The sequence below is a fragment of the Rana temporaria genome, chromosome 3 (assembly GCF_905171775.1).
Source record: "Rana temporaria chromosome 3, aRanTem1.1, whole genome shotgun sequence".
Classification (NCBI taxonomy): domain Eukaryota; kingdom Metazoa; phylum Chordata; class Amphibia; order Anura; family Ranidae; genus Rana; species Rana temporaria.
Window position 1 is genome coordinate 457034371 of NC_053491.1, and position 12934 is coordinate 457047304.

General features: G+C 46.7%; 1 protein-coding gene across 4 annotated transcripts in view; it reads left to right on the top strand.

The window, feature by feature from the left end:
• The window catches only part of LOC120933474 (mucin-2-like), a 55297-nt gene extending 43409 nt beyond the window's left edge, over nt 1-11888 (top strand). For all 4 annotated transcript variants that reach the window (XM_040346702.1, XM_040346704.1, XM_040346705.1 and 1 more), the window contains 3 exons: nt 865-965; nt 2206-2282; nt 11206-11888. In XM_040346702.1, the coding sequence (XP_040202636.1) occupies nt 865-965; nt 2206-2282; nt 11206-11241 (214 nt within the window). In that variant the 3' untranslated portion in view covers nt 11242-11888. The remainder of the gene's footprint in view (nt 1-864; nt 966-2205; nt 2283-11205) is intronic.
• The last annotated feature ends 1046 nt before the right edge of the window (nt 11889-12934 follow it).

Sequence of the window (12934 nt, forward strand, 5' to 3'; positions counted from 1 at the left end):
CGGCGGGAAATTTCCAAACAAAGCATGCGCAGAACGTTCGGCGCGGGAACGCGCCTAATTTAAATGATACACACCCCATTTGAATTAGGCGGGCTTGCGCCGGACGGATTTACGCTACGCCGTCGCAAGTTTACAGGCAAGTGCTTTGTGAATCAAGCACTTGCGCTTAAAACTTGCAGCGGTGTAACGTAAATGAGATATGTTACGCCGCAGCGCAAGTACCTGAATCTGGCCCTAAATACTTGCCTTTTTTCCGCCATTACCACTAAATGCTAAACCCATCCTGAGAAATCCCATGCTAAAGTCGGCAGGTAAACCAAAACTTCTGTAAGTGTCCATCTCCTGGTCCTTGCAACTTCCCCATCATAAGAGACAGTAGTACTGTTGAGGTCAGCAGGAGGTACCAGTGATAGCTTAAAGGGGTTGTAAAGGTGCAATTTTTTTTTCCTAAATAGCTTCCTTTACCTTAGTGCAGTCCTCCTTCACTTACCTCATCCTTCCATTTTGCATTTAAATGTCCTTATTTCTTCTGAGAAATCCTCACTTCCTGTTCTTCTGTCTGTAACTCCACACAGTAATGCAAGGCTTTCTCCCTGGTGTGGAGTGTCGTGCTCACCCCCTCCCTTGGACTACAGGAGAGCCAGGACACCCACTAACACACAGCTCCTTTCTCTATCTGCAACGTAGAGAGCGTCCTGACTCTCCTGTAAGAAAACTCTCCTGTTAAAAAACACACGGTTTGGAAAAAAATAATTGTTTTTGCATTTTTATTATACCATCATGATACTTGCCCAGCTTTAAGGTGTTGTATGCAGTTTTCTGTTAAACAGTTTCCACAACTTTTCAAATATTTTGTGTTACCAGAGAACCTTTTGGTAAAGAGCAAGAAGAAAGCTGGTTTGAAGAAAACGACAGCCAGTGGCATGTAGATCGCGGGATCACCAACCTGTCTGAAACAGATGGAGGTAGGTAGTTGCAAACTAATTCTCTTCTTTCTGTATTACCCTGCAGGAGGAGGACAGACTCATAGCTCCTTCTGTCTGTATCACCCTGCAGGAGGAGGACAGACTCATAGCTCCCTTCTGTCTGTATCACCCTGCAGGAGGGGGACAGACTCATAGCTCCCTTCTGTCTGTATCACCCTGCAGGAGGGGGACAGACTCATATCCCCTTCTGTCTGTATCACACTGCAGGAGGAGGACAGACTCATATCTCCCTTCTGTCTCTATCACCCTGCAGGAGAAGGACAGACTCATAACTCCCTTCTGTATGTATCACCCTGCAGGAGGAGGACAGACTCATAGCTCCCTTCTGTCTGCATCACACTGCAGGAGGGGGACAGACTCATAGCCCCCTTCTGTCTGTATCACCCTGCAGGAGGAGGACAGACTCATAGCCCCCTTCTGTCTGTATCACCCTGCAGGAGGAGGACAGACTCATAGCTCCCTTCTGTCTGTATCATCCTGCAGGAGGAGGACAGACTCATAGCTCCCTTCTGTATGTATCACCCTGCAGGAGGAGGACAGACTCATAGCTCCCTTCTGTCTGTATCACCCTGCAGGAGGAGGACAGACTCATAGCTCCCTTCTGTCTGTATCACCCTGCAGGAGGAGGACAGACTCATAGCTCCTTCTGTCTGTATCACCCTGCAGGAGGAGGACAGACTCATAGCTCCCTTCTGTCTGTATTACCCTGCAGGAGGAGGACAGACTCATAGCTTACTTCTGTCTGTATCACCCTGCAGGAGGAGGACAGACTCATAGCTCCCTTCTGTCTGTATCACCCTGCAGGAGGAGGACAGACTCATAGCCCCCTTCTGTCTGTATCACCCTGCAGGAGGAGGACAGACTCATAGCTCTCTTCTGTCTGTATCACCCTGCAGGAGGAGGACAGACTCATAGCTCCTTCTGTCTGTATCACCCTGCAGGAGGAGGACAGACTCATAGCTCCCTTCTGTCTGTATCACCCTGCAGGAGGAGGACAGACTCATAGTTGCCTTCTGTCTGTATCACCCTGCAGGAGGACAGACTCCCTTTTTATTTCATATCATCTGCCAATCCTGTTGTCATCTTGGACAGAATGTGAGCGAACATCTTCCCTCTATGTACACAAACTTACACTAAAAAGCATTTCATCCTGGCTCACTCTATCTATCATTATTTTTAGATGAATAATCAGTTCTGTGTCACTTTTTTTCACTTACAGACTCATCCCATTATAGCTACTCATCTTCAAGGGAGAGGTTTAAACCAGTCCTGGAGAATATAAACACAACGGCCGAGGTAATTACCAGTTTCATAGCTAGTTGTAGACTTCTTCTTTCCAGACAGACATTTGGATATGAGCTGGTGATGTGCTGGTGACGCTATTGCTCTTAACCGGCAGCCATGACTTCTTTAATGCTCTTAGGGAAGTGGCCTTTTCATTGGAGGACCCAATATAACTGACTTCCCCATCTACTTACCTAAAACAATCATCTAGCAGAGTCTACAAACTGTATTCAATGGCAGAGATAGCTATGTGTTCACAGAACCACAAGGTCTGCTGAAACACTGACTGTGATAGGCTTTTGTATTTGGAAGAGGGTCCAATTAATCTGAGGTCTAAGTTAACGCATATATATCTGATGGGAAGAGAGAGAGGCATAGCTCTCATATGAAGGGTTGAAGTCAGGACTGTATGCAGGGCAGTCAAGTTCATCCACCCCAAACTTGCTCATCCATGTCTTTATGGACCTTGCTTGGTGCCCTGGTGTGCAGTCATGTTGGAACAGGAAGGGGCCATCCCCAAACTGTTCCCACAAAGTTGGGAGCATGAAATTGTCCAAAATTTCTTGGTATGCCGACGCCTTAAGAGTTCCCTTCACTGGAACTAAGGGGCCAAGCCCAACCCCTGAGAAACAACCCCACACCATAATCCCCCCTCCACCTAATGATTTGGACCAGTACACAAGGCAAGGTCCATAAAGACATGGATGAGCAAATTTGGGGCGGAGGAACTTGACTGGCCTCAACCCGATAGAACACCTTTGGGATGAATTAGAGTGGAGACTGCGAGCCAGGCCTTCTTGTCCACATCAGTGAAATGTGAAGGGGTGTGCTTCCGCGCCAAAATGAGTTACTTAATACAAATCACCAAGTGACAAATTAATAACTACTAAGATATTTAAGCTGCTCCTCTGGGTCAGATTATTAAGAAAATAATGTGCAATGGGATGTAGGTGTGAAAGAGGGCGCTAGGGACTGGTGGACTCACTGATGAAGGTACCCTCACACGAAAAAGGGGGGACCTCTCAGTAGGTCTGATAAATTAACTATATTAAACACTCCTGTGACAAAAAGAATAAAAAAACACAATGCGATAGATAACTATATAAAGACAATAGAGTGCTAAATATTGTGAATTAAAAATGCTGAAAAAATATAAATATTTCACGATCCCGTGAATGTGCACAAAAATGCTATGAACGAAAAATAAAAAAAAATAAAGTGTCTCTCTTTGGCACTCTAATTAGTGCAGTCCATAAGGTGTAATTTCCCGATGAAATGAGTGATCATACGATACGCGGTGAGAAATCATACAGCCATCACCAACTAATTACAGCTTCACCCGATGTGTTCTGATTTGCAAAACTCTTACCAGAGGGTGTGGACCCCTTTAATTAAAAAGGATGGTCTGTTGAGCTGAACAGGTTAATGTGCCTGCACACTTGGACACCATCTATTCAGACTGCTGTGATTGGCTCAATCGTATCTCAGGATTCAAAAACAAAAGGGAACTGATAGTGCATTATCGTTTATTAAAATACATAAAAACAAAGTGGCTGAATGGCCCCTTATTTGGAAGGTGCCAGCCCGGCACTAGGATGGCATGCGCTGGATATGACTCTGGCTTTGCGACTGCAGAAATCGTCCGCTGTGCGGGGAGTCCTATTGCCAGCTGTAGCGTCTATGTGCGGGATCAGCTGAGGAGCAGGAAAGTCAGACTGCCTCCGACATATGTTTCGTGGTCTACCCCTGATGACGTGGTAGACCACGAAACATATGTCGGAGGCAGTCTGACTTTCCTGCTCCTCAGCTGATCCCGCACATAGACGCTACAGCTGGCAATAGGACTCCCCGCACAGCGGACGATTTCTGCAGTCGCAAAGCCAGAGTCATATCCAGCGCATGCCATCCTAGTGCCGGGCTGGCACCTTCCAAGTAAGGGGCCATTCAGCCACTTTGTTTTTATGTATTTTAATAAACGATAATGCACTATCAGTTCCCTTTTGTTTTTGAATCCTGAGATACGATTGAGCCAATCACAGCAGTCTGAATAGATGGTGTCCAAGTGTGCAGGCACATTAACCTGTTCAGCTCAACAGACCATCCTTTTTAATTAAAGGGGTCCACACCCTCTGGTAAGAGTTTTGCAAATCAGAACACATCGGGTGAAGCTGTAATTAGTTGGTGATGGCTGTATGATTTCTCACCGCGTATCGTATGATCACTCATTTCATCGGGAAATTACACCTTATGGACTGCACTAATTAGAGTGCCAAAGAGAGACACTTTATTTTTTTTTATTTTTCGTTCATAGCATTTTTGTGCACATTCACGGGATCGTGAAATATTTATATTTTTTCAGCATTTTTAATTCACAATATTTAGCACTCTATTGTCTTTATATAGTTATCTATCGCATTGTGTTTTTTTATTCTTTTTGTCACAGGAGTGTTTAATATAGTTAATTTATCAGACCTACTGAGAGGTCCCCCCTTTTTCGTGTGAGGGTACCTTCATCAGTGAGTCCACCAGTCCCTAGCGCCCTCTTTCACACCTACATTGTCCACATCAGTGCCTGACCTCACAAATGCGCTTCTGGAAGAATGGTCAAACATTCCCATAGACACCCTCCTAGACCTTGTGGACAGCCTACCAAGAGGAGTTAAAGCTGCTATAGCTGCAAAGGGTGGCCAACTCAATATTGAACTAAGACTTGGATGCCATTAAAGTTCATGGCCCATATTCTTAAAGAAGTTCCGCCGGCGTATATGGAGATGCGCGGCGTAAGTGTAAAGATGCGCCATCCTATCTAAGCGCCGCAGTCACAGAACCAGATCCGCCAGAAACAAGGCTGCTCCCGTCCGTCCTAGCTCGTTTAAGTTTACGCGGCGTAGGCGCATATTTCCGCTGAAGGCATCCTACGCGGCCATAGAATTAGTATTCAAATATGCAAATGATGTACATAAGCAGATTCCCGAACCTACGCGCGATCGGCATAGGCTACGTGCTGTGCGCGTAAGACGAATGCCCGGCTGAAAGTTACTCCTCATAAAGCTCGGATAACTTTGCTCCAGACCTGAGTAAGTCAGCTTGAAAGCCAATACAGAAGCACCATCCCGGACGAGCTGAGCAACCAAACTTCTCGGACAACACATTCGTATGCCAACATGCCAGGGGCAGGTGAGGTCTTAGCACTACTAGTGTATGCAGAGGCAAAGGAAGAGGAAGAGGCAGAGGCGCGTAGAAGGAGGAGGGCACGTAGGAGGACACGTGAGAGGATATACCCACAGCGCATTAGCCTCTTTGGCATGGCTGATGTGGAGGTGTATCGCCGTTTCAGATTCAGCCCTGATGCCATCCTGGAAATTACCAGAGCCCTGCAGGATGACATCACCAGCCCAACACAACGCTCACATGCAGTGCAGCCACTGGTGAAGGTCCTGGCGACATTGCATTTCCTGGCCACTGGTTCTTTTCAAAGAACAAGTGGAGACGTGGTTGGGATATCACAAACCAGCATGAGCAGATGTGTGCACCAGGTTGTCCCTGCAATCCTAAGACGCATGTCCCACCACATCATCAGACCCACCCAGGAGGTCCAGCGGCTGAAGGCAATGCGTGAGTTCTGCGAAATTGAAGGATTCCCACGCACCGTCGGGGCCATTGATTGCACCCATGTGGCAATACAGCCCCCCCATGAGACACAGCACATTTATGTGAATAGGAAGCACTGGCATTCCATCAATGTCCAGGTGATCGTGGATGCCCATGGCCTCATATGGCACGTCCGTGCCAAACACCCAGGATCCAGCCATGACAGCTTCATATACCGTCAAAGCGACATCCCAAGACAATTTGAAGAGAACATGTATGGGGACAGCTGGCTGGTTGGTGAGTGACATGGGTTTCAGGTATGACTGTCCCCCCCCATGATGCAGACATCACGAGGGGCACATGCATGACTAACATCCTCCTGTCTTTTCCCTTACAGGTGACTCTGCATATGCCCTGGGACCCCACCTGATGACCCCATTCCGGAACCCACAAACCCCAGGAGAGGAAAACTACAATAAAGCACATGCACGTACCCGTGCAGTGGTTGAGCGCACATTTGGCATCCTGAAGTCACGTTTCCGATGCCTGGATAAGACTGGGGGTACCCTGCTGTATTCCCCAAACTTCGTGTGCCAGATCATCGCTGCATGTTGCGTGCTGCACAACTTTGCTGTGAGAAAGGGCCTGGAGATTGAGCTACGTGATGACCTGACCCCCCAACCAGACATTACCCCCCTAACCGAGGGTACCCCGTCTTCTGAGGGATCAGCAATCAGGAGATGTCTCGTGGAACGAATCTTTGAACGTTAAAAATACACATAAAACATTGCACAATGAGAATGCACGCATGCACACCACTGTGGTCCCTAGCACACACTCCCCACATGCACATCCCATTGGATTAGACCGAAGTACACTGCACGGTACTAAGGAGCAGCAACGCCGCGTCAAGGCGTCACTGGCAGGAGTGTCACCCCCCCCCACATTCACACACCATTCACACTGTACTATGCACTACTTTGTGCAGCACCCCAAAAAAAAAAGCTCTTACTCAGAGCATAAATAATACAAAAAAGCTCTTACTCAGAGCATAAATAATACAAAAAAGCTCTTACTCAGAGCATAAATAATACAAAAAAGCTCTTACTCAGAGCATAAATAAAAAAATCACTGGCCCCGGCGCGGACTGCACCTGGTGCCCAGGTTCCTGGCCCTCACTTGCCTGGGGGGAGCCTCATTTGGGGGGGTGGGGCATCAGATGGAGGAGCATCCCCAGGTGCCTCCCTGGCTGGCTGTCTGCCCTCTAGAGCCACTGCTATGCGGGTGAGCAGGGCCTCCTGGCAAGCAGTCGGGGCTGAACAGCCTTCCGCAGGCACCTGACCTCCCCCACAAGTTCGGCTGTGGTGGTATGCAGCTCACCCAGGCTGGTGATTGTGGCTGCAGAGTTTCCAGCCACATCCTGGAGAGCATCGGGCACTGCTCCAGAGGAGGACAGGCTATTATTCAGCCGCCTCAACTCCTCCACAATGTCCCCCATATGGCAGCTCTGCTGGTCCTGCTGCCTGGCCAGCTTTTCCTGCAGGACTCCTGCCACACCCCTGGTCTTATGAGTGGCCTTCCTGGGGACAGGAGTGCCTGGGGCCCTTGAATAGGGGGAGGGCCGTGAGGGGCTGGTGGTGAAGGGCATGGGACGGGAGGGGCTGGAGAGGGTGTTGGAAGACCCTGAGGGGCTGGAAATGTGGTGGCGTTGTGATGGTCCGGCCACCTCATGCGAGTCCTCTAGAAATAAAAAGACCTCCTGCTCGCTCTGGACCACCTCCTCTTCATTGCCCACCACCTCCTCATGGGCAATCTCCTCCTCAACCACCTCCTGCGCGGAGGACTGCCCACTCCCCTCCAACAAAGCCTGTTGGCTTCCCAGGGGGTCAGCCACTGAAGCAGGCTGCTGGGGGGATGGTGTTGGACGGACACTGCCAGCAGTAGACGGCCCAGCTCCCTCCTGCACACCTGTGGATGACACAAAAAATTCACGTGTTGGTGGACCCGCACACTTGTCACATGTCCCCCCCCACCAAACATGCTACACACCAGATAGAAGATAAAACACACTTACCTGTCCTCATGGGCGGCTCACTGGAGTCATGGCCCTCCAGGCCCTCCACCTGCTCCCTCCGCAGGCATCGGGCTATCACTTCCTCCTCCTCTGTAAGGCGGATCGGACAGGGTGGCCCACCTCCAGTGCCCCTGGCATGTTTGGTAATGGTGGCCATTTTATTTCGGACACCCCACAGGTTATTCATTTTCTTGATTATGTCCTGGGGGGTCCTCACCTCATGGCCAAGGGCATTGACCTGTGCCGTCACTCTTCTTAAAATCTCCTCCTTTTTTATTTTGCTTGTGTTGCCACTCTCAGCACCATGGAGCCTGGCATCAAAGCGCTCCATTGCTGAGACAATAACTGCCCTCTCAGCATGGGTGAAGTTTTTTTTTCTCCTGTCTTTCCTTGGGCCTGGCATAGCAGCAGCAAAGTGTAAACTCCAAAAAACGAAATCCAAGGGAGTCACTTTGCACTAGCTGGGCGGATGTGCTGAGGCTTTTATACACTGGGCCGGCCCAACTCAGCAGGGATTTAGGCCTATTGTCATTGTGCGCATGCGCAGAGGGCGGGGCACGTCCGGCGCATGCGCCGTTCGGTCTGGACATCATTTGCATGGGGTCACGGTTCATTAGCATGCTTCACGCCCACATCCCTCCTACCATCACTTGCGCCTACTTACGCCGACACATTTAAGTTGCGCGAGCGCTGCGTAACTCCTGTGGTCCAGGAATATGGTCCGGCTCTCGCCAAGTTAAGCCGGCGGTGCGCATCAGAGATCCGCTACGCCACACTAAATATGCGCCGATCTACGAGAATATGGGCCCATGTGCTGTAAATGCAAGCGTCCCAATACTTTTGGTAATATAATGCAGTACATGGGTGCACACTTGCAAAATCGTGTGTTTTTTTTTGTTTTTTTTTTCAAGAGGTCTTTCAGCTGCTATGCAGGCACAGTGTAGAACATTGGGATCTCTATGACCTCTTGGTTTCAGCTCGTCTAGCTGTACAGCTCAGAGTTTTTAGTCTTTTCACATCTCACTCCTAATGTATCACTATGCTTTGATATTTGCAGAAGGCACACAGGCCATCTCGGCATGAAACAGTGTGGCTCCTTCAAGTCCTGCCCCATGCTCTCCCTTCTCCTTTTTTGACAGCTGAATTGAGTAAAATGAGCAGCAAGTGGCTGATAATAGAGCAGAGACAGGATTGGGTGGGGATAGAACTGCCTTTTTACATTGTGGGTTCTTGAAAAAAAAAAAAAAAAACTATGTAATTCCTATTAAGAAAATCCTGTGAGAAATGGTTACATCACTTCCTCAAGATGGTAGCACCCCTTCCTCACCTCCCACTAATGTTGATGAACAGACTCGATAAGGTAGCTTAAGATATATTTATAATTCAAGAAGTAGCCCAGATTAGCAAGTTTGTAGTTACAATTTTTAGCTTGGAATTTCAGTGTATTTGGGTTTAAATATAAATACTTTGGGCCGGATTCAGATACATTGGCGCATATTTCTGCCGGCGTAGCGCATCTCATATGCGCTACACCGACGTAACACAGAGAGGCAAGCAGAGTATTCACAAAGCACTTGCTCCCAACATTGCGCCAGCGTAACGTAAATTCTTCGGCGTAAGCCGGCCTAATTCAAAGTAGGTGGAAGTGGGCGTGATCCATTTAAATGAACCGTGACCCCATGCAAATGATGGACGTGGACGCTTCCCAATGCGCATGCTCAGAATCACGTCGGAACGAACGCCTAAGATACGTCGAAGCACTGCCTACGACGTGAACGTAACCTATGCCCAGCCCTATTCACGTACTACTACGTAAACGACGCAAAACACAACGGCTGTTCCCTGGTCCATACCTTAACATGACTTACACCTGCTTTATGAGGCTTAACTTTACGCCGGATGTACGACTTACGTAAACCGCGTATATTCATGCGCCGGGCGCAAGTACGTTCGTGAATCGTCGTATCTCACTCATTTGCATATTCGAATCGTAAATCAATGAGAGCGCCCCTTGCGGCCAGCGTAAATATGCGCCCACGATACAACGGCGTAGGAAACTTACGTCGGTCGTAGGAAGCCTATTTTCAGGCGTATCTAGTTCTATGGGCACGGCGCACATTGACACTTACGCGGCGTATCTATAGATACGTCGGCGTAAGTGCTACGAGAATCCGGGCCTTTGTTTCTGCTTTAAATTTTAATTATTCTGCAACTCTTCTGAAGGGTTGAAGTTCTTCATGTTGGTGATGCATACCTCATTGTAGCCCGTACTGGAGTTTTAAGCCCAACCACTTTACCTAATGCCATGGTAGCCAATCAGAAAGGAGCTACTTCAAAGTGAGGGGAAGCTCTGCTTGTTTGTACCCTCCCCCTTCACATTTGGCAATTTTTTTTGGGGGGGGGGGTATTCTGTTTTGACAGGTACCTACTGCCACTTCTGGCTCAGATTGCTATGACGATCTAAGTCAACAGTTTTGCCACCCTCCCTCAACACATCACAGATCCCAGAAGACTACGAGACGATTCACAAGGCAAAGCGTGTCTCGCCCATGTGCAGTAGGAAACAGGGTTAAAATATAAATACTTTGGTTCTGCTTTAACTTTTAATTGTTCTGCAACTCTTCTGAAGGGCTGAAGTTCTTTGTGTTGGTGATGCATACCTCATTGTAGCCCGTACTGGAGTTTTTGCCCCAACCAATTCACCTAATACCATGGTAGCCAATTACAAGGGAGCTACTTCAAAGTAAGCGGAAGCTCTGCTTGTTTGCACCCTCCCCCGTCACATTTGGCTATTTTGGGGGGGTACTTTGTTTTGACAGGTACCTACTCCCACTTCTGGCTCAATCTAAGTCGACAGTTTGGCCACCCTCCTTCTCCTGCAGCCTTCTGGGACACATCACAGGTCCCAGAAGATTACGGGACAATTCACAAGGCGCATCGTGACTCGCACATGTGCAGTAGGAAACAGGCTGTGAAGCTGCAAGGCTTCACTTCCTATTTCCCTTACTACAGATGCCGAAGTCTGCACCAGAAGCCGATTGAAGAATTGGCTCGGGTGAGGACATTGCTGGATCCCTGGACAGGTAAGTGTCCATATATAAAAAGTCAGCAGCTACAGTATTTTTGGGGGGGGAAGCCTGGGGCTCCTCTTTAACCTTATTTGTGTTGATGTTAACACCCACTCCATTAGTCTAGGCTCCCTTTTACTAGAGGTTCAAAGGGCCTTTATTGTTACTACCCAACATTAAGTCATTCTCCTCTCCTCTTTAGATCAAGATACAGAGACCGGAGATCTCCAGGTTGTGATCTGACTTCATGGACAGTGCAGAGATGGGGGTCACAATCACAGAAACCTTACACAGAAAAGTGTGATTGGCCAACTGCAATCTGATCGTTAACAGTGGTCTTCAACAAGCGAACCTGCCAATGGCCATTCTTCTTCACCAACAGATTAAATACTTAACTTCAATGGTTTCATGTAAAGATGATGATGACAAAGTAGCCGATAAGAACAAAAGTTTCCATCCAAAGCTCCATTTTCAGTATATAAACGCAAATCTGATTAAATGGTCTCCTCTTAATTTTTCCCTATTGGCCGTATCTTACACCATCCTATCTTCCCCATTTTAAGTCACTTTATCCCATGTTATAGGGTAAATGGAATAGGCATTTATTTATCAAACATTTATTCACGATTATCAAAGCATGTGTTTGATTTGCTCTGTATGTGTGTATATATATATATATATATGTATAAATATTGTGTGTATATATATAGATATGTTGGTTGTATCTGTTAGGAAATATATTGTGTAACAATGTATTTTGACAGTGTTCAAAAGCCTATATTTTGATTAAGCAAGTAATAGGATGTGGCCAGTGTAAAGCCTCGTACACACGACCGAGAAACTCGACGGGCGAAACACATCGTTTTGCTCGTTGAGTTCCTTGTTAGGCTGTCGAGGATCTCGGCGAGCCAAATTTCTCCATTCCCTTCGAGGAAAAAGAAGACATGCTCTCTTTTTGGCTCAACGGGATCCTCGACTGTTTCCTTGTCGAAAAATGTACACACGACCAGTTTCCTCGGCAAAAAAAAATAAAAACAGCAAGTCTCTTGCTGTTTTTTGCCGAGAAACTCGGTCGTGTGTACGAGGCTTTACTTTCTCTTCCTGAACAAATGTCATTCACACCTCCCCATGTGAAGAGGTTTATCTGGCATTTTCCCAGAGAATCTAGGAAATGACATGTAGATGCTAAATTACCATTTTTCTTTGAATGTAAAATACTAACAAATTGTCAGTATTTCAGAACAGTTGCATTTAAGGTGCCTCCCCCTTGAAAATGTATAAATTGGTCAGAAGCCCCCAGCTTCTTTATAACACATATTTTGAATGTATGTCCATGTATTTACATGCTGTTCTCCAAGCTTGTAGTTATCTGCTTGCTTGAATGTTAAATACATCTTTTTGAAATGAATTCGGATTCAGCAGTCAGCTTTACTGAAAGTCTTTAAGTTAAAGACTTTCCCCGTCACACCATCCTATCTTCCCCATTTTAAGTCACTTTATCCCATGTATTCATGTATTTATTATATATATTTGTAAAGTATTGTTTTATTTCTTTATTCTTTATATTAAAGACGGGTGCATGTGGTGTTTGGTTGTAAGAGACAATGAATGAATGTGAAATGGAATGAATATTCTGTGTACATGTTTTGTAATGTACATTTTGCGCAAAGCATAAACTTTTTGTGTACAAATTAAAAAAAGCCATTAAGATCTAATATAGATATTTTTTATTGGATTTTTGGAATGTGACATCAGATTCTTTTTTATTTTTTATTGGCAATGACAAAAACAAGCAGAACAATGCTCTCCGTGATTTTTAAATACAGTACCAACAAAAAAAGAGCAATTTTCCAACTAAAATACTGTTTATATTTATTTTTGTTAGGCCCCTTTCGTTTGCGGATGAAAAGGGGACATACATTGGACCCTAT